Genomic DNA, 22,562 nt, shown 5'->3' with positions numbered 1-22,562 from the left:
GAGCCCTACACTGTACATTTCATTGCCTGAGATTGAAGCAGCTTATAAACAGAGGGCTTCAAGACAGTACAACTCCTCTCTGATATCTGTAAAGATATTGCTGTTTACTTATTGTAATCTGAGAACTTGCTGGATTGAGCCAGTCTTTGCCTTCATTCCTTGGTTCTCACTACACTGCAGATGAGCTTTAGGGGCGGTGGGGTAGCCTAGTGGTTAAAGCGTTGGCTCGTCACGCCAAACACCCAGGTTCGAATCCCCACATGGGTACAATGTGTGAAGCCCATTTCTGGTGTCCCCTGCCGTGATGTTGCTGGAATATTGCTAAAAGCGGCGTAAAACCAAACTCAGTCAGTCAGTCAGATGAGCTTTAAGAAATCTTTATTGATTGAAGAGTAGTTATTCTTAGTCAGTAATGGACCCCAGTATCTCATAGAGATTGTTTGTTGGACAGAATTAGTTACAGACCTATGTGTTAAAGCAAGCATTCAGTAAGCATTTGCCCAGGATATGCCCAGCATGGAGCAAGCATGAGCAGAGCATTGATCAACATTCACTGACTTACTCATAGACCAACATCCCATTCTGTGTTGTTCAGGAGCAGGATGAGTGGTACAAGCGGGAACAGGAGCTGCTGGGGAAGATTGATGATGTGAAGGAGGCTAACCTCAAGGTCATACAGATGGAGAGGGTGGGTAGCTCAGTCTAGCAGCAGTTGTCCCTGCTCATTAACATCTGTGAATCAGAGATATATCTATGCCACATGATTTATTACACAATATTACTGAATATTATGTCGTTTTTCTTATATTTTTAACAGGTCTATTTGCTCACTAATATGAGCTGTCAAGTATGTTCAGTTGTGCGTTGCATAGCCAAGGGTCTTTTAATCAAATCTCTCTGGAAACATATGTCTAATTTGTAAAATGTAAATCTGCTGTCCGCCTTGAATGTGTGATGTTGCTCCAATATCATTGTCTTGTTTCACAGCTCAATATTCTGTGTTCAATCTCATAACTTTGTTCTCCAATCCCCTGAATCCTTCCCATTGCTAATCTGAATTATTCCTTTAATATGAAATTATCTTCGTTGACAAATTTGATTTCGAAATCTTGTTATTCAATCAATAATAAATTGACCCCTAAATAATTGTGATCATAAATGGGTGGAATGGTAGCCTAGAGGGTAAAGTGTTCTCTCATCAAGCCAAAGACCCAGGTTCTATTGGCAACTTTGGTACAGTGAGGGAAACCCATTTCTGGTGTGACATTGCTGGAATAGTGCTCAAAGCGTCGTAAAATCCACCCCACCCCACCCCATGTGAGCATAAACACTGCAAACAATTCATGCCCTCCATTCATCCACACCCATGAAGGTCCGGGTTAGAATGTACCTTCAGTAACCCATGCTTGTCGGCTGGCTGGCTTGGTTGACACATGTCATCGGGTCCCAAGTGCGCATATCGATGCTCATGCTGTTGATCACTGGATTGTCTGGTTCAAACTCGATTATTTACAAACCGCCACGATATAACTGGAATATTGCTGAGTGTGGTGTTAAACTAAACTCACTCACTCACTCCATTCATCCACCCCCATCTCCCCCTTCATACAGTTACTCCCCTTTATCTTTGTCGTAAAGTAGGAGTAGTGTCCCTTAGTGCTGGCTGGCTGTTAACAGTGTGTTTGATGCCCATGTGTTGTTGCAGTTGAAGACGGAGGAGACAGAGCGAAGGGTGTCGGAGTTGGAAGAGAGGAACCGTTTGCTGGAGACGGAGAGCAAGAAACTCGACCTAGAGTTTGATGAAGCCCGGAGAGAAAAGGTCAGTTGGAAGTTTATCATTCAGATTCATTTTGCATTTGGTCATGTACTAGAGCTGACATGTTCAGTGTGATCAAGTGTGGCTGTCTACTTGCAGGAGAGTCTGAAGGTAGAGATGGCTATCCTGGAGGCCAAGTTTGAGAGCTCCCAGAGGAAGATAGAGGCTGACCTGCACTCACAGATGGAGAAGGAGGTAGGGTCACATGAGTTTGATATGTCCTATACGCATACTAACTGATAGCCTGCCTTGGTGTTGTTGGATGTGAAAAAGATAGTTCTATTTTACATGTTACTGATTACTGTCATGTATTCTGTGAAGAATACAATCATAGTTCTGGGTGCCATTTGTTGATTATTTTCAATTTAACAGTAAAGCACAATAGACTCACGACATCTCAGTATGTACAGTGATATGAAAGCACTTTCATTCTTTGGTATAAAGTGAAGCATCCATGCCACATTTTACCTGTCTTTAAGTCACTAAGAGTCCGCTTGATTAAAAAATAGAAAAATATAGGTAAATCTTGCATTACCTGTAGATTCACACGGTTAAACCTTTGACACTGAAATCCTTAACAATAGAGCAGGTTTCCATGGTGAGACTGCTATAATTACTGGTTACTGTCACTCCAGATATCAGAGCAGGTGGGTGAGGTGCATGAGAAGATGGAGGAGGCATTGGAGGAGTTGCAGGAGAAACACCGGCGCCAGGTGGCCGAGATACACGGCCGGCACCAGAAGGACACGGAGCGGCAGATGCAGCAGATGCGGGACGATGGCCGCAGGACGGAGGACAACTATAGGCAGAAAATACAGGAGCTGGAGGAGAGGTATTGGAGAGATGCTCTGGAAACTAGTCCCAGTACAAACAGTACTCTTTGAGAAGCATGCTGATGGATTGTCTGCTGTTATTGCTGTATAAGTGCTGCTGGGTAGCCCAGTTGTTAAAGCGTTTGCTTGTCACGCCAAAACCCAGGTTTGATTCCCAACATGGGTACAATAGGTGAAGCCCATTCTTGGTGTCCCCCGCTGTGATATTGCTGTAATATTGCAAAAAGTGGCGTAGAATTCAACTCACTCACTCACTACTGCTGAATAACCATAGTCTTCCAAGTCTACTAGAGGGGTTACATATTTTTCACATAAAGTACAGATTTTCTCACCCTTTGATTTTGGAAACTTTGGTTCCCCTCCAGTTCCTGGTATAGCCGTAATACTGTGTAGCCATGCCCCTCAGATGTACTGTTACTGCTGTGTTTCCAGATTAGAGGAGTACAGGAATGAGAACTCCAGCCTGAAGCATTCCAAACAGAAACTGGAGTCCCAGAGGTCAGTTTGTGGTTTCGTATGGAGTCTTATGAGTTATATATTAATCTTGTAGTCATGGAGAGTCAAAACATAGTACAGATGTTAGTGTAACGTGACTCAGCACTTGTTTCTAAGGCTGGTGTATTGATGTTGTTTAATGCCACACACAGCAACATTATATGATGAGGGTGGTCTGTAAATAATTGAGTCTGGACTTGACAATCCAGTGATTGACATCATAGACATTGAACTTTGCAAATAGGATATGTGTCATATGCTTTTGACCAAGTCAGCGACCCGGTCCCATTAGTTCTACAACAATCATGCAATACTGAATACCTACTTGAACGCGGCTCTTCACAGAATTATACAGTTGTACAACATGGTGATGTTATTACAGCAGCTTGTTTAACTGTGTTGAATGTCTAGGATGGAGATTCTGACCAAGTTCCAGTACATGATGCAGAGCCAGTGGAATGAGGCCGTATCCCTGCTGGTCAACACTCCACAGAGGAAGTCTCAGGTGAGAACAGTGGTTGCCATGGCATCCTTATTCTATGTGTTACCACAGACAATGATATCTCAGGGCTCCAGATAAGGGCCGTATCGGCGTATGTACGGATATAACATAAGTATGATACGGTAGGAAACAATTTTAAAAACGTAGCAGATATGGACCACAGCAATGGTGTACTGTTTCAGAATCATTTACAGACGTATTTATCTGAAAAAGTATTATTTTTCCTTATCCTGACTCATGCTCTTTTGCTTGTCTTCTTCTTGCGAACATAGTGGAACACTTGTATCTCCTTAATTGAAGCTCCCTTCAATGTAAAATCACTAATTGGTACTCACCAAGAGTTGCCTCCCTTGCCCGTTTGGCGGGAACAGGTGTCGCCACCCTCTGGCCTCATGCTTCACTCTCTCCTTCTTCGCCCAGTGAGCAGGATGTGAGAGCGCCTGTGTCTCCTTACACACCATATCCTTTGGTTTTTTCTTAGTTTATTACCTCTTATAGGTTACTATAGAGGTATAGCTAGTATCCTTCATTAATTTGCATTGATAATTAATCGTATTTCTACTGTTTATTCACGTGAGTTCGTGATTGTTCAGCTAGTATTACGTTGATGAAAATCTGTACTATTTGCAATTTACGTTTTTGGTTGCTGACCCATGTATTATGCCCTAGTTGTGCTACTTTGCGTGCTGATACACGCTGTTACTGCATTAATCTATCCAATTCTGCTTTTCATAAATATCTTTAGCGTGCCGTGAGGCGCACCGCAGATAGGTCACGCAAACAAGGGTTAGACATGGCCGATACATCAGATTCCCCTTCCAGTCAGCTGCTGTCGATAGACCCTCTCCCGTCTGGTGTTTCGCTAGAGACTCCGAAGATAGGCGTGGGATGCAGTCCGCCACCTCTAAGAAGCGTCCTGCCTCCCCAGACGTCCCGTCATCGCAGCTAAAGTCCAAGAGGGCCACGACGTCTTCCCAACGCAGACTTCGAACCCCCAGGGCAGCGTCGACATCCAAGGGGAAGTCTACGAAATCGTCAAGAACTTTCTCAGCCGAGATCGTTCCAGCCGCCGAACTGGGCCTCTACGATGATCAGCCGATCATCATCCCTGACGTACGCCACAAGAAGCGACCGGTGACAGCTACAGTGACATCAGCAGAGATCGCCATGCAGCCTGATGCCTCTACACTGATGTCAGACGACTTCCCTGAGGGCTCAGCAGCTGTCATCGCAGAGAGGCACCGACTACTTCGTCGCGAGACCATCCCAGACAAGCTGTTGCGGCAGATCATGACCATGATGGAGGGCCACTACAGTCAAGGGAAAGCAGCCAGCCCAGGGCCCGAGCAGCATGACGACACCCCAGAGGCACCCCAGTCAGCGTAGCAGCCACGACGAAGCAGCCTTCGAAGAAGTCACAGACCACCTCGACGAAGGGCGCAGATGTACAGTCTTCGCGAAGGCCTTCGCGAAGACGGAGAGATCGCCACCATCCCCTCGGCCTCATCCTCAGATGCAGACTCAGACCACCAGACGCCACGGAAACCGTCCACGAAGTCAAGGTGCCGCCTCCCCAGGTCCGACGCAGAGGAAGCTGCACGAAGGCCGTCACACAGATCGCGCATCGTCCAGAAGGACGCCGAGGGACTATTCAAGAGCTTCACGAAGATCGCCAACATTCTCCTCGCAGATCTAGGTCTTCCCATAGACGAAGATCACCTAGACGATCTCCACGCCGTTCACCACGCCGATCTCCACGTACATCACCTCGCAGGTCACCACACAAGTCGGCACGCAGGTCTACAGTCAGGTCTCCCCGAGTGTCACCCGACATAGAGATAGCAGCCCACAGGTCACCATCAGAAGAGCATCAACCTCTCATCTCCGATGCTGGTACAGAAGATGATGGAGGCATCATCTTCTCAGACGCTGAGATAAGATATTGGATGGTAAACAACCTAGATTTATCTTCACCGTCCAAGAGCGGCAACTCAGCGCAGACATACCTGATGAAGGAAGACGATGCAGACGCCATCACCTTACCTCCGATCGACCCGATTGCTGCGGTGCCACATAATCTAGATACAGCCTTCATTAAAGCTACGAAAGTGCAGACACCACATCTGCCGAACTTTCACGCTAAGAAGTTCTCCACGCACAACATGGACCCCTTCCTGAAGGCACAAGACATCGATGACAACTACAAGCTGATCAGCGAAGTTAAGAACAAGAACTACAAGATTGACGATCGCAAGCTGGTGCAGATAGAAAACATGACGAGACGCATGTTTTTTGGCCTAAATAGATCTAGAACGATCAATGAGACACTTATCACCAGATTTACGTATCACGACCTCTGAAGATGATAGGATGATCTACTCGGCCCTACTGATGCAAAAAGAAGGACCAGCAGTTCCTTACAGATCATCTCACATCTATCTCAGCAGCACTGACCTTAGCTCGTCGTCAAGGCCTCCTCGCTTCCTGCAGCTGGGGTGAGAACTTTACAGCTCCACTCTATACAGCCCCGTGGTCATCCCCAAACATCTTTGACGGAGGAATAGACAAAGTCTCCAAGGAAGTCACTAAGGACTCCAGAGAAGTCCTTATGATCAAGTCGATGGACACGCTAGCCAGCGTCATCAGGCAGACTTCACAAAGATACTCAGGGAGATCTAAGTTCTCGGACTACAGAAAGCTCGGATAGGAAGATAGCCAGCCAGCGCCAGGAAAAGATTCTTTTAAATTAAGCCCATATGGCAACTATAGAGGAGGGTCAGGAAGAGGCAGGACACCCAGAGGTTCCCGCAACTATAAACGCTGAAAGACAGGTTCGAACGACTGGAGTCTTCCACCCCAGCCGCTTCAGTACAACCGTCTGAAGTGGGTGGACGCCTCAACTACACTGGGAGAACTGGGGAATGTTACAAGACCCTTATGTCTCCAACATTCTTCAACACGGATTTCGTATCCCACTACAGGCCACGCCTCGCTGACAGTCAACCCTTACAAGTTCGAACTTACAGGCACAACAACTACCAAAGTTAAGAGAGGCGGTTACATCACTCATAACCAAGCAGGCCATAGAAGTACTAGATCAAGTAAACATCGAACCAGGCTTCTACTCCCCAGTTTTCCTAGTACCCAAGAAAACTCCAAGGAGAAATACAGACTCATTTACAACATGAGCTTTTTCAACAGGAATTATCTACGCCAAACCACCAAAGTTTCTCGCATGATACACCTTCCTCAGTTACGGCAGTTGATTCAGCCCCATGGATTACATAGCCAGTATAGATCTGCAAGACGATATCTACATATCCCGATACATCCCTAATCCAGGAAATATCTAAGATTTACACTAGACGGGCTACATTACCAATGGAAAGTACTCCCATTCGGCATATCATCAGCCCCTGGCTATTCAACGAGGATAACGAAAACCTATTGTCACCTATCTACATCGTCTAGGGCTACGCGAGTGCGCTTCTACCTCGACGACGGGATACAAGTAGATCAAGATCCACAGCCGCCTCAAACTACAGTTAAACTACATCATAAGCTACTAACACAGCTAGGATGGTTAGTAAACTTACTCAAGTCGGACCTAGTACCATCGCAAAGATCTGCAGTTCCTAGGCATTCGATTTATCACTTAATCACAACCGTATCGTCGTTTCCAGAAGACCGCTGGCTCAAGATCCAACAGACCATTCCGCCAGCTCTACTCTCTCCGCTACCACTACGACAATGGCAGAGCTTGTTGGGTCTCTCACATCAGCCCAAGACATGACAGTCTCAGGCAGATTACAGTTACGCCCAATACAGGTCTTCATCAATGCACATCTCGGCGACCTACAACCATTCAGTCTACCAAACGCCTCAGACCTCATCTACTATGGTGGACCAGGAGGTCGAATGTTTCGCGAAAGGTATTTGTTTAGAAGAGCAGGAATTCAAAACCCATCTATATGTAGACGTGTCAGCTTCCAAGGTTGGGGAGCTCATCTCGGCCAACCGGACGGCATCAGGGTTATGGAATCAGCAAGAAAGCAAGCTCCATATAAACATGTTAGAGATGAAAGCTGTAATCAACGCCATACTTCATTGGAGCACCATTCTACAGAATGCGCACTTAATGATTCATACCGACAACTCGACAGTGGCGTTCTATGTGAACAAACAAGGTTCAACGAGATCACTGAACCTATTGACTTTAAGCTTTCAACTGTTCGATCTAATCCACGATCTAAACCTACATGTCAGAGCATGTCACATTCCCGGAGCCAAGAATGTACTAGCAGACGCACTCTCTCGGCCACATCAACCGTCACCGACAGAATGGATGCTCAATACAGAAATATTTGCACAGATAATCAAGCAAATAGGAGCACCGCTAGTAGATCTATTCGCCACACGCTTCAACAATCAGCTACCGACATTCGTGTCACCAGTCCCAGACCCACAAGCATGGGCAACGGACGCTCTAAGCATATCCTGGGAAGGCCTCAAAGCGTACGCGTTTCAGCCGCCAGCAATAATACCTCAAGTGTTACAGAAAATCAGACAAACACAGAGCCTCCAACTCACTTTGGTCGCCTACTGGTCGGCCAGAACGTGGTTTCCCATTCTAATTCAAGAAATCGGTCAACCAACACTAGAGCTACCCAAGCCAAATCTATTAATACATCCACACACCAAACAGGTGCACGGAAGCCCAGAAGTATTCCAACTTCACGTATGGACTGTATTAAAATGTGTTTAAACAAGAGAGGGTATTCTACCAGGGCGGCAAAAGCGGTCACGCTTGCCTTACGCAATTCTACACGTAACTTGTACGACGACAAGTGGCACAGTTTTGAGAATTACGCGGAGCAAATAAGGGATTTACAGCAAGAGATGCTACTCATCCACAAGTGGCAGATTATTTGTGTTACTTACGGCAAAACAAACATTTAAAAGGCTCGACATTGTCAACATATCTTGCCGCGCTTAGTTCTGTGATTACCATGAGAACGGGTGTCAAATTGACTAAAACTCCAGAGTTACTGGCCTTACTACGCATTTCGCATTGAGGACCAAAAGCGGAAGTTCCACGCCCCAGCTTGGGATCTGAATATAGTGTTACAACACCTCACAAGTGAGGCTTATGAACCGTTGGAATCGACAAACTTTGAATTTCTCTCACAGAAAACGCTTTTCCTGTTATCTCTAGCCACAGCAGCCAGGATGTCGGAAATTCACGCACTAGATTATGAGAGGATACAGTTTGATGACAATCAAAACACAGCACACCTGGGACTAAGATGGGATTTCATCGCCAAAAAATCAACTACCAGGTCAACCAGACAGGTTATTTCATATCCCTGCATTATCCTCCATTCTCGGATCTCAAGATACACTGGACTTATCTCTATGCCCAGTCAGAGCTCTCAAAATCTATTTACGACGCTCCAAAACAAGGCTTAAGATTTCTCAAAACGATTATTCATTCCCTTGTCGGCAACAACTCAGACAGAAGTCTCTCGTACCACCATATCTATATGGATAAGAACTGTCATACTTCAAGGCCTACAAGGCAGCAGGACTGGACCCTCCAACAGCATCAAATCCCCATGAGATCAGGGCTTTAGCTTCCACTCTCGCCTCTACACGTAACTGTTCATTGAATACAATTATGGAAGGATGCTTTTGGAAATCTAACATGGTGTTTGCTAATCACTAACTGGGAGATATCACCACCGAGGACGTCTCAGGCATTCACCATTTCGGTCCCTTGGTCCTCGCACAGCAGTTGACAGTCCTCGTAGAACGCGTAACACGTAGTCTTACGAGATTAATATGCATAATTGTTACATGCATTATCTAGCTTATAACTCTGACGGAGTTCTAGCACTATGTAGATATGTTCAGTGGTATAGCTTCTCTATCAGAGTCGCTTTGATATTGTTGTTTATAATATCTCAGTATATTATTAATGTAAATATACCCCAGTATGGCATTATAACCTATGGCTTATAATAGAGGAATTATCCTAAGTCTATGCCTTTATGAAGTTCCGTAGAGGGGTTATTACAGTTATATCTATATAAATCACTAATTCTATAAATCCAAAGTATTCTGTTTTGCCCACCTCCGTTTCCGTAGGATTCTACAAGCAAAAGAGCATGAGTCAGGATAAGGAAAAATATGTAATTTTTTTAGTAAAATTGATATTTTATTCTTATCCTGACTCATGAGGTTAGCCCTCCTATCCTCCCCACATAACACTTTGGATTTCCCTGTAAATTCAAGTGTTGGGCTCGCAAAATCAGGAGAGAGTGAAGCATGAGGCCAGAGGGTGGCGACACCTGTTCCCGCCAAAAGGGCAAGGGACGCAACTCTTGGTGAGTACCAATTAGTGATTTTACATTGAAGGGAGCTTCAATTAAGGAGATACAAGTGTTCCACTATGTTCGCAAGAAGAAGAAGACAAGCAAAAGAGCATGAGTCAGGATAAGTATAAAATATCAATTTTACTAAAAAAATTACATGTTTTAATGTTTACTGACCTGTTTACACAAGAGTAGCAATGTTGTGCATATATGAAACGAAACACAAGATTACTGATACGCCATTAAATTCCATTCAGTACTCAAAATGTACTCTTATCGTTTTCCTGTACTCCTATATTGAAAAAATAAGGAGTACGTACTCCTAATCATGAAAAATTATCTGGAGCCCTGTATCTAATAGGAAAAGGTTGTTACACTGCTACAGATCTCTGCTTGCAGTCTGTGTGAAACTGTGCTAGAAATGTTCTCGACCTCAATTTGTTGGATTGAGGCATTTATTAAGGCTCAAATCTTTTGTACTTTGTTCATGATTTTTCAGTAAGATTTTCTTTTTTTTAACAGCCATTAAATGGGTCATTCGTGTCAAGTATATCCCATGTAACCCAGAGTCAGGCAGCAAACCCACCTGGTCATCTGAACCTGAGCATTGTCCCCTCGAACCAGCCAAAGACTAGCAGCCCCAACAGGGAGGAGGAGGCACATCCACCAGTCAGGCTGGAGGAGGGTGGGGTGGAGCAGCATAGGGCGGCAGAGACCGACCGGGTGGAGGAATACATCAACAGGTGTGTAGGGAGTGGTGGTAGAGAGAGGGAAGCACGTCCACCAGTCAGGCTGGAGGAGGGTGGGGTGGAGCAGCATAGGGCGGCAGAGACCGACCGGGTAGAGGAATACATCAACAGGTGTGTAGGGAGTGGTTGTGGAGAGGGGGAAGCACGTCCACCAGTCAGGCTGGAGGAGGGTGGGGTGGAGCAGCATAGGGCGGCAGAGACCGACCGGGTGGAGGAATACATCAACAGGTGTGTAGGGAGTGTCTGCAGTGACGGTGCTTTGAGCACCAGGGGTCTGGTTTGGGGATTCACCAATGTGTGCAGTGAAGATCAGGGGATAGGTGGGAGGGGACATGGTGGCTGTAGAGACAGACAGATGTGTACAGTGAGGGTGGCAGTAAGTCAGAATAATATTTTTAATGGCAACTTCTTTATTCTATAATGAAGCCACATTTTGGTATAGATCCTGATATTATTGTACAGGAAGAGTGACATACAGGGGAGCATTAGAGGGCAACAAAGAAAAAACAGAGTTGGGTTGGTCCACAGAGTTCTTCACAGACAAAATGGTGTGTGTTTCAAGAATTCGGTCGATTACAGAGGCTAGCTCGGACAAAGTGATATGTGCAGTGGGAATGGGGTGGGCCAAGGGTGTTGCCAAGATAAGCCGTTGTGTGCAATGAATTGGCAGTTCGGCACAGTGTGGATTTCGAGATATTCTGTCACTGTAGGAGTTAAAATGTTGATTTTCTTATGGATTTGTTTTATTTTGCAGTTTGCCAACCAGCAACAGTGCAGTTCAGCAAGGCAACCCGGGTAAGCATGTGTAGCATCTGTAACCATCAAACTAGGAAATAGTCCTGATTATTTCTTGTTCATCTTTTCCCCAATCCTGTTGCTGTTTCCTGGCTGAATATGTTTTGCAGCCATGGATTTTCTGATATCTAGGAAGCCCTAACATCTATTGCATGCAGAGGATCTCAGCCATGTTCAGTAAAAGCTGCCCTGAGAATTCTGATTGACCTGTTTTTGTTTATACATACATACATATATACAGAAATGCAGCAAATTCACATTGTAAGAATCCAGGCATCCACAAATTTTTAATACAATTTTTTTTCAAGAAGACTTTCCCAGAATATGTTGAGTGATGATGTGCACACTTATAAGTCCTTGTCAGGGACGTCACTGTACCTGTAGTGTTTGTTATGCCTATGGCTGCATTCCAGACTTCCTTGTCTCAAGAGGCGGTGGGGCACACAACCAGTCCTTCTCATCAGGGGCGTCCAGCAACCAACTCCAACGACATCCCAATGATGTGGACACTGCTGGAACTGTTCTCCTTGACCCGAGACTACAAGGAATGACATTTCCTGAACTCAATCTGAACGACAGTCTCTTACCTCACCTTCACAATCAAGGGCTTCAGATACCTCAGAACATACATGGCTATTTGCTCAGCCATGGTTCTGCCAATCCAGCCAGTCAAAGTGTTCATTTACAGACATTAGCCAATCAAAATCAAGCATTACTAAATCTGGTCAGTCAGCCCGGTGCAGCAGTCATGTTGCAACCCCCACAACAACAAAGTCACGTGTATTCACAAGGTCAAGGTTGGGGTCAAGTGCCACCATCACCAGCTAAGCACAGGAGTCGACGGAAGACACAGAAGTCCAAAGAGAGTCAAGTCAGGTCGGACTATGAAGACTCTGATGATGGTAACAGTCTTATTATTGTCAACAGTAACAGATTGTAACATCCCTGATATTGTCAGCAGTAACAGACTGTAACATCCCTGATATTGTCAACAGTAACAGACTCTAACATCCCTGATATTGTTAGCAGTAACAGACTGTTACATCCCCGATATTGTCAGCAGTAACAGACTGCAACATCTCTGATATTGTCAGCAGTAACAGACTGTAACATCCCTGATATTGTCAACAGCAACAGACTGTAACATCTCTGATATTGTAAGCAGTAACAGACTGTAACATCCCTGATATTTTCAACAGCAACAGACTGTAACATCTCTGATATTGTCAGCAGTAACAGACTGTAACATCCCTGATATTGTCAACAGCAACAGACTGTAACATCCCTGATATTGTCAACAGTAACAGACTGTAACATCTCAGATATTGTCAGCAGCAACAGACTGAAACATCCCTGATATTGTCAACAGCAACAGACTAACATCTCTGATATTGTCAACAGCAACAGACTGAAACATCCCTGATATTGTCAACAGTAACAGACTGTAACATCCCTGATATTGTCAGCAGTAACAGACTGTAACATCCCTGATATTGTCAACAGTAACAGACTGTAACATCCCTGATATTGTCAGCAGTAACAGATTGTAACATCCCTGATATTGTCAACAGTAATAGACTGTAACATCCCTGATATTGTCAACAGTAACAGACTGTAACATCTCAGATATTGTCAGCAGTAACAGACTGTAACATCTCTGATATTGTCAACAGTAACAGACTGTAACATCCCTGATATTGTCAGCAGTAACAGACTGTAACATCCCAGATATTGTCAACAGTAACAGACTGTAGCATCACTGATATTGTCAACAGTAACAGACTGTAACATCCCTGATATTGTCAACAGTAACAGACTGTAAGATGTCTGATATTGTCGACTGTAACATCCCTGATATTGTCAGCAGTAACAGACTGAAACATCCCTGATATTGTCAACAGCAACAGACTGTAAGTTACTGTAACATTGCATTTAGTGTTTACAGTGATTGACTCAATTTGTTTTCGTCTTGTCAACGAGGTGGTTGGGTAGCCCTGTGGTTAAGGCGTTGGCTTGTCACGCCGAAGAGCTGATTCGATTGCTCACATGAGTACAATGTGTTAAGCCCATTTTTGGTGTCCCCAACCATGATGTTGCTGGAATCTTACAAATGAGAGTTTATCCAAATGGCTAGCCTCATCATATAAAACAGGAACAAAATATGCCTATTACTGTTCAATATATAACAACAGTTACAGTCTGTTAATTCTGACAATATAAAGACTGCTATGATCTGCTAATATTCACTTCTCTGTTCAGACTCTGTGACTCCCCGTGGGGCGTACACACATCCCGGTATGTCCCCACCAGTGAAGCAGAGTCGCCAGTCCCAGGAGGAGGAGGGGTACAACCCTAGACACATCCACAGGGAACCCAACACTGTAGACAGCCTCAGTGACACACTGGAGCAGACTGTCAGGTAGTTAGATCTGTGTATCAGTGTTCTAGGAGGAGGAGGGGTACAACCCTAGACACACCCACAGGGAACCCAACACTGTAGACAACCTCAGTGACACACTGGAGCAGACTGTCAGGTAGTTAGATCTGTGTATCAGTGTTCTAGGAGGAGGAGGGGTACAACCCTAGACACAACCACAGGGAACCCAACACTGTAGACAACCTCAGTGACACACTGGAGCAGACTGTCAGGTAGTTAGATCTGTGTATCAGTGTTCTAGGAGGAGGAGGGGACACACCCACAGGGACAACCCTAGACACAGTGACACCACAGGTCAGGTAGTTAACCCAACACTGTAGACAACCTGTGAACAACCTCAGTGACACACTGGAGCAGACTGTCAGGTAGTTAGATCTGTGTATCAGTGTTCTAGGAGGAGGAGGGGTACAACCCTAGACACACCCACAGGGAACCCAACACTGTAGACAACCTCAGTGACACACTGGAGCAGACTGTCAGGTAGTTAGATCTGTGTATCAGTGTTCTAGGAGGAGGAGGGGTACAACCCTAGACACACCCACAGGGAACCCAACACTGTAGACAACCTCAGTGACACACTGGAGCAGACTGTCAGGTAGTTAGATCTGTGTATCAGTGTTCTAGGAGGAGGAGGGGTACAACCCTAGACACACCCACAGGGAACCCAACACTGTAGACAACCTTAGTGACACACTGGAGCAGACTGTCAGGTAGTTGAGCTAGATCTGTGTATCACTGTTCTAGGACGACAGAGACAGTAGGATACTTCCAACAACGGCAGTACTACCTGCTTTGTTCCATCCTTCTGAAAGGACTACAAAAGAATCTTGCATGACTATGTTTACCATAATTTGAAGAATTGCTGCTTAATAAAATTAGCATAGACAAAAAATATCAATAAATACAGTTTTCAAAATCTGGCAGACAGAACTGTGATCTAGAACTAAAATATTACATTCATTTGTTATGTTATATGATTCCTACATCGTGTCCTGATGTGGTGTGAACTGTGTCTCAGGTTGAATGCTGACTACAGCCAGATAGCGGACAGAGTGGCTGAACATGAATCCCGACAGAATGAACTCCAGCACTATATCAAAATGGTATTGTTATTTAGTTGAAAAGCTTATTGAACTTTCCTGCAAATTTCTTATCGAGATGGTTGACTTAATGATTCTGAGATTCAAGAAGAAATATCAAACCCAGAAACAATGATACAAATGGGAGTTTAAAACAGCAGGTTTAACGTCAACTACATAATGTTCATCCTTGGCCAGTCCTTCATTTCAGTTGATCACTCCAAGATGTAATGTGTGTTTGAGATGGCCTACCTTTTCTCTATGGGAGTGGGCGGTGGGGTAGCCTAGTGGTCGTCATGCCGAAGACCTGGGTTCGATTCACCATATGGGTACAATGTGTGAAGCCCATTTCTGGTGTGCCCCGTTGTGATATTGCTGGAATATTGCTAAAAGCGGTATAAAACCATACTCACTCACTCACTCTATGGGAGTGGTCCCTGGTATTCAGTGAAGTACTTGACAGAAATGAATTCAGTCACTGGGATAAACCTACTGAATTACTGCCTCAGGATGTGTGATTAAAGTATCTGTAAAATTCCCAAGATCTAAATTATTTTGTTGGTTGTAAATAGTCCTGAAGTGATCTCATGATCTGTGAATGTCCTGCCACAGTTGCTTGACAGACCCCCAGGGGATGTGACAGAAACCCCTGAACATGACGTTCCTCTTGGCTCTGATATCCTCGAGACATCCCGAGAAATGACAGGTGGGCAGAATCTATTGTGTATCTTCTCTTTGTCATAACTGCTGACTTCAATATATAATTAGAAAATTCAAGTCCTTGCTAGCAGCTGGGTTAAAATAGGTCACAATTACCTGTTCATTGCCTTGAGAAACAATTAATGAAGATTAGGTTATAATGTGTGACCTAGCTGATTGCGTGTTATTGTGAAGGAGGGAGTCATGACATCAACCACGTGTTTGGCTATTACAGCTACAGGATGCTGTGATACGGTTTCCATATTACTGATCAATGCTTAAAATAATGGTCAAACATTTATTCCATAAACAATTATGACAAATTGGCTACACAGAGACAGATCATCACACGTTGGCCATTGTTTTCTGCTCTGTCACCTCCTCTGTGTGTTACAGTAGAGCTGGACCTCAACGACACAGCACAGGCCGCTCAGCTCAACAGAGAACTCCGACGATTGCAGCAGCTTCGAGACCAAGTGGTGAGTCAGGTGTGAGGGGTCTATGTAGTGAGTCAGGTGGTCGAGGTCAGAAGGCGTTGGATGGTGAGTCAGGTGGGAGGGGTTGGATGGTGAGTCAGGTGGGCGAGGTCAGAAGGGGTGATATGGTGAATCAGGTTGGATGGTGAGTCAGGTGGGCGAGGTCAGAAGGGGTCATATGGTGAATCAGGTTGGATGGTGAGTCAGGTGGGCAAGGTCAGAAGGGATCATATGGTGAGTCAGGTTGGATGGTGAGTCAGGTGGGACGGGTTGGATGGTGAGTCAGGGTGAGGTCAGAAGGGGTCATATGGTGAATCAGGTGGGAGGGTTGGATGGTGAGTCAGGTGGGCGAGGTCAGAAGGGGTCATATGGTGACTTAGGTGACTTAGGTGGGGTAGGGTTGGATGGTGAATCAGGTAGGAGAGATTAGAAGGGATTGGATGGTGAGTCAGGTGAATCAGGTAGGAGTCAGAAGGGATCATGGTGAGTCAGGTGGGCGACTTAGGTGGGAGGGTTGGATGGTGAATCAGGTAGGGATGAGATTAGGTGGGAGGAGTCCAAATGGATGGTGGGGGGAGTCAAATGGGCGAGTCAGTCAGAAGGGTCATATGGTGAGGGTCAGGTGGGAGGGAGGGTCATATGGTGGGTGAGGTCAGAAGGGGTCATAGTCAGGTGGGAGGGTCATGGTGGGTGAGTTGGGGGTCATATGGTGAGTCAGGTGGTCAGGTGGGAGGAGTCAAATGGTGAGTCAGGTGGGGGAGTCAAATGGTGAGTCAGTTGGGAGGGATCATGGTGAGTCAGATGGGGGGAGTCAAATGGTGAGTCAGTTGGGAGGGTCATATGGTGAGTCAGTTGGGAGGGTCAGATGGTAAGTCAGGTGGTTAGACAGGAAGTCTTCTGGGAGGTGTCAGTTGGTGAGTCAGATGGGTTGTGTTTGGGTCCTTGATGCTACATTATTTGGTTTAAGGGACCCCATACTTTATCGTCACTATTACAGCTTTTATACTTGAATTCATTCCCTCTTAGATGTAGAGCTTAGAAACTTGGAAACTGTAAAATGGAAGTTGTGCTCAGTTGGACACATCATGATATGTGTCAGTATGATGGTGGCAATACTCTAATGTTGATTCAAATTACTGCTTTGTGTTGTGGAATACTTTCAATAAAGATTTCATGGTAATGTGACACCTTCAGCTCCTATGTTACCTTAATGCTTTCAGTCATTTTGTTTGATCAAGTTGGACCATCATGCTGACCCAATCACCCCATCCTCCTACCCTCCAGTAAACTCCACAAGCTGAGTCTGCCTTGTATCTGTTGTAGACTCAGAGAGACCGTCTGCTGGGTTCGCTGCCACCTGAGAGGGATGATGCACACCAATCCTCTAACAGACAGGGTAGGTCACTCATGGTGGTAGTTGTTTCTCATTTTTATAGTCTGCTTGGACTGGATACCTTGGACAAACTATTTTACAAAACAACCGAAAGTAAAAAAAAACTTAAGTGGAAAATATAAACTGACATTAAAAGAAGAAAGTATGCATTCACAACCCCAAAGTTACACATACAAATGTTCAACAGGGAGAAGATTTTGCCAAAGGAACAATGCATACATGACATCATATCAAAAAAGATATTGAAGAAAAGTGAGAAATGAATCCTGAATTCAGCCAGACAAAGGCAGTTTCTGTTTACAGAAATCACTGAAGTAGTCTCTGATTTGAAATTCGTTATCTTGAGCTTCACCCTAATGTTGTAGGTGGGTCTCGAGTGCTGGCCCCAGAGCAGCTAGCTGAGATCTCACGGCTGCTGGATCAGTACCGGGAGCAAGGGGACCAGCATTCAGGGGAGGACTCTGTCAACAGACTGCTGCAGCTCCTTCAAGGACACACTCAACAGTATGTCACAGTCACAGACTAAAACCTTGGAGTCATAGTTTAAACCTCATCTAGCCTTCACCTTCATGTCAGGGACCCAAGCCCTCATCTAGCCTTCACCTTCATGTCAGGGACCCAAGCCCTCATCTAGCCTTCACCTTCATGTCAGGGACCCAAGCCCTCATCTAGCCTTCACCTTCATGTCAGGGACCCAAGCCCTCATCTAGCCTTCACCTTCATGTCAGGGACCCAAGCCCTCATCTAGCCTTCACCTTCATGTCAGGGGACCCAAGCCCCTTCACCTTCATGTCAGGGACCCAAGCCCTCATCTAGCCTTCACCTTCATGTCAGGGACCCAATCCCTCATCTAGCCTTCACCTTCATGTCAGGGACCCAATCCCTCATCTAGCCTTCACCTTCATGTCAGGGACCCAATCCCTCATCTAGCCTTCACCTTCATGTCAGGGACCCAAGCCCTCATCCTTCACCCTTCATGTCAGGGACCCAAGCCTCATCTAGCCTTCACCTTTATGTCAGGCACCCAATCCCTCATGTAACCTTCACCTTCATGTCAGGGCCTTCACCTTTAAGGGACCTCATCAGCCCTCTAGCCTTCACCTTCATGTCAGGGACCCAAGCCAATTCCCTCATCTAGCCAGGAACCAAGCCCTCATCTTGCTTTCACCTTTATGTCAGGGAAGCCCAATCCCTCCACCTTCATGTCAGGAACCTTCACCTTTATGTCAGGGACCCAATCCTTCATGCCTTCACCTTCATGTCAGGACCCAATCCCTCATCTAGCCTTCACCTTCATGTCAGGGACCCTAAGCCCTCATCTTCACCTTCATGTCCTTCCTTCACCTTCATGTCAGGAACCCAATCCCTCATCTAGCCTTCACCTTTATGTCAGGGACCCAAGACCTCATGTCAGGGTCACCCAATCCCTCATCAAGCCTTCACCTTCATGTCAGGCACCCAATCCCTCATCTTTATGTCAGCCTTCACCTTCATGTCAGGGACCCAATCCCTCATCTAGCCTTTCACCCACCTTCATGTCAGGGACCCAATCCCTCATCTTGCCTTCACCTTCATGTCAGGGGACCCAATCCCTCATCTAGCCTTCACCTTCATGTCAGGGACCCAATCCCTCATCTCATTCACCTTCATGTCAACCTTCACCTTCATGTCAGGGACCCAATCCCTCATGTAACCTTTCACCTTCATGTCAGGGGCCCAATCCCTCATCATGTAACCTTCACCTTCATGTCAGGGGCCCAATCCCTCATGTAACCTTCACCTTCATGTCAGGGACCCAATCCCTCATGTAACCTTCACCTTCATGTCAGGGACCCAATCCCTCATGTAACCTTCACCTTCATGTCAGGGACCCAATCCCTCATGTAACCTTCACCTTCATGTCAGGGACCCAATCCCTCATGTAACCTTCACCTTCATGTCAGGGACCCAATCCCTCATGTAACCTTCACCTTCAACCTTCACCTTCATGTCAGGGACCCAATCCCTCATGTAACCTTCACCTTCATGTCAGGGACCCAATCCCTCATGTAACCTTCACCTTCATGTCAGGGACCCAATCCCTCATGTAACCTTCACCTTCATGTCAGGGGCCCAATCCCTCATGTAACCTTCACCTTCATGTCAGGGACCCAATCCCTCATCTAGCCTTCACCTTCATGTCAGGCATCCAATCCCTCATGTAACCCCCCTCATGCCCCCACCATCAGGAACTCTTGCACGCACCAGTCCTCACTTGCCCTCACTAGTTTTTTCAGAAATAACTTGTCAATGGTTTCATTCCCCACAATAATGTGTGGAGCCCATTTCTGATGCCCCTCCCTTATGATACAACTGAAGTGTTGCTCAAATCAGTGTTAAACCCAAACCATTCATTGACTTACTCATACCTGAGCTTATGTGAGGGACTACTTTCAGCTTCCCAGAACACACAGAAGGTGAACAGAAGAGTTCTACAATGTCAGGGAAACAGTCACCGCGGTCGGGACGCAGGTTGAAAACAGTTGTCTCCGTCAACCAGAAGAAGCCTCCGACAGTCCGAGCTAACCCAGCAGCACAGGGCAAGGTCGGCAGACTCTTGGTGGCCTTTTGGCACTTCTTTCTCTTTGTTTGAAATTGTTTTCTTTTGGTGAGATAAGACCAAGAAATATCTGCTCTTAGATTGTGACATGTTCACAAACTGGAGTTTTCTAAAACTTGCTTAAAATATTCCCCGTGGTCTGGGTGATTGCCATCTAGAATTATATGGACTGTTCCTTTTATCTTTAGGAGCATTATGAAAACTTGGTTCAGTGCACTATGTGGCTGATGAGTGCTTATAGCCTTATTCTTTAGTGGATTAGATATGTTTGTTTACACTATTTTGGACTCAGTTCTGATTTGATACGGGTCGGTGGGGTAGCCTAGTGGTTAAAGCGTTCGCTCGTCACGCCGAAGACCCGGGTTCGAATCCCCACATGAGTACAATGTGTGAAGCCCATTTCTGGTGTCCCCCGCCGTGATGTTGCTGGAATATTGCTAAAAGCGGCGTGAAACCAAACTCAGTCAGTCAGTCCGATTTGATACAAGTCATGCCATGCAGTCAAGCTTTTTCTTATCTGATTATGTTATTGAAAGCTTAAACGTTTGTTTGGTTGTAACAGGTGCTTGATACCTCACAGACCAAGTCTGACTCCGGACAGTCTGCCAAGTCCCAGCCCCTGAAGAAAGTAGAGAGGAAGCTTGCTTGCAGCAAGCCGTCTCAAGCCAAGGGGAAATCTTCAGCGTGGAAATAATATTGAACACAACAAGATTTTTACTGTAGCAGCCAGCTTATTGAATCTGTGATATGTGAAACTGTTAGCATTATGTGTACATATGTTTCAGCAGAGGTAAAACCTTCTGTATGTGTGATTATTTATTTCCCAAAGATTTGTTTTTCCATGTGGACAATCTGATGATCAACTGGATATTGAACATGTGGTAGTGGGGTCGCCCCAGACAGCTGATGTTGGGAGTCACCTTGACCTTTGTACCTTTGTATATGCAACTAGATTGATTGAATCTGGTTATATGTAGTTATATAAAATCAAATTCACCAAATAGATAGGTTGAAAAATAAGGAGACTTTCTGAAATTTTAATTGCCTTGACATGGTCTTTGGACACTTCATGTGTTTTGATAATTTCTGAATCCTGAGCTTGTTGCAAATTGATTTTGCATTTCAGCATTTGTACAAAAATGACAAATGTCATGCCTCTCAAACTGTGTGCTAAATGTATGTTGATAGCCATGCATTTTGAAAACTACAGCCATGTATTGTGAAAACTATGTCAGAGTTTTGACTTCATACTGACTTTTCGTTGCTATGGATGCCTTGGTCAGCATTATCATGATTATCTCAGTTCTTTTCATAACACTGAGAAACAAATCCACCCCAGACAGACATCGAGACAAGTGTGTTAGGAGTAGATTAGCACAGCCTTTCAATTACACTGCCCCTCCAGGCAGCAGTGAACTGACTGGCTGAACTGTTGTATATCTGTATCTGTATTTAGCCAGAATGGAATTCTCTGATCACCCCCAACGTGATATAAAAGTTTGTTTTCATCTTTGATTACACTATGATTTCGCCAATTCAAAGGGTCTAAGACATTATCGGTTTAGTATGTATATTTCTGAAATTGCGAGGAATTATTTGCATCATCCTTGATGCTGTCATTATTTTTCCTAGATATTTTATCGTGAATATTGGGTCAAATATTTCCAGGATTTGTGTGCCAGGGCGAGAGTTGATCAATATGGAAATGTCCCTGTGCATGGAATGTTCCTGTGTATTGTAATCGTGATGTTTAGTTCCTATAGCTAGTTACATCTTACCAAAGCAAATATTACAAACATACGTCCTGACATCTGTACACAATGTGGTGTACACACTTTTGAACACATGTACACACATCTGTTTCTGATTAGCAGTAAATCTGATTAAAATATAAGATTTATAGAGGATACTAAACGACCTATCGTGTAATACCATTTTTATGAAACGAGTTAATGATAATGAAAGCGAGTTTGATACTAAATCTTTCACGAGTTTAATAGAAATGGCATTTCATGGAAGCGAGTTTAGTATTCTGTTTATTCCTCTCCAACACAAATTGATAGAAACTGCCTACAGTGTAATGACTCTCAGCTTTCCGCGAGTCCAGCCAGGTCTAATATCATTGTGACAGAGCTTTTAGCATTGTGATGTCATAACTGTAAACCATTATGACATCATACATCTCACGGTATTACACTAGTGTAATAAGTTTCAGTATTGCACTTAAATGTGTAATGAATAATATCAGAATAGTCTGATGTCTCTATTTGAGGAGATGATATCACTTTAGTTTGGGGTAGATGTCCAACATATAA

The 22,562-nt window shown here is 44.9% G+C and overlaps 1 protein-coding gene across 3 annotated transcripts in view; it reads left to right on the top strand.

The window, feature by feature from the left end:
* Window positions 1–22,255, top strand: part of LOC124256334 — a 38,087-nt gene extending 15,832 nt beyond the window's left edge. For 2 of the 3 annotated variants that reach the window (XM_046690318.1, XM_046690319.1), the window contains exons 11-27: window positions 596–688; window positions 1,706–1,819; window positions 1,916–2,011; window positions 2,452–2,648; window positions 3,082–3,147; window positions 3,556–3,649; window positions 10,543–10,763; window positions 11,524–11,564; window positions 11,978–12,466; window positions 13,824–13,983; window positions 15,020–15,104; window positions 15,693–15,786; window positions 16,176–16,258; window positions 17,579–17,651; window positions 18,014–18,152; window positions 20,085–20,232; window positions 20,810–22,255. In XM_046690318.1, coding sequence (XP_046546274.1) covers window positions 596–688; window positions 1,706–1,819; window positions 1,916–2,011; window positions 2,452–2,648; window positions 3,082–3,147; window positions 3,556–3,649; window positions 10,543–10,763; window positions 11,524–11,564; window positions 11,978–12,466; window positions 13,824–13,983; window positions 15,020–15,104; window positions 15,693–15,786; window positions 16,176–16,258; window positions 17,579–17,651; window positions 18,014–18,152; window positions 20,085–20,232; window positions 20,810–20,941 — 2,325 coding nt within the window. In that variant the 3' untranslated portion in view covers window positions 20,942–22,255. The remainder of the gene's footprint in view (window positions 1–595; window positions 689–1,705; window positions 1,820–1,915; window positions 2,012–2,451; window positions 2,649–3,081; window positions 3,148–3,555; window positions 3,650–10,542; window positions 10,764–11,523; window positions 11,565–11,977; window positions 12,467–13,823; window positions 13,984–15,019; window positions 15,105–15,692; window positions 15,787–16,175; window positions 16,259–17,578; window positions 17,652–18,013; window positions 18,153–20,084; window positions 20,233–20,809) is intronic. The other variant, XM_046690320.1, reaches the window with a different exon arrangement.
* The last annotated feature ends 307 nt before the right edge of the window (window positions 22,256–22,562 follow it).

Source organism: Haliotis rubra, unplaced genomic scaffold (genome assembly GCF_003918875.1).
Source record: "Haliotis rubra isolate DU_JTF1 unplaced genomic scaffold, ASM391887v1 Scf625, whole genome shotgun sequence".
NCBI classification, from domain to species: domain Eukaryota; kingdom Metazoa; phylum Mollusca; class Gastropoda; order Lepetellida; family Haliotidae; genus Haliotis; species Haliotis rubra.
The sequence above is the reverse complement of the archived record's forward strand: the minus strand, read 5'-3'. Positions and strand labels throughout refer to the sequence as shown.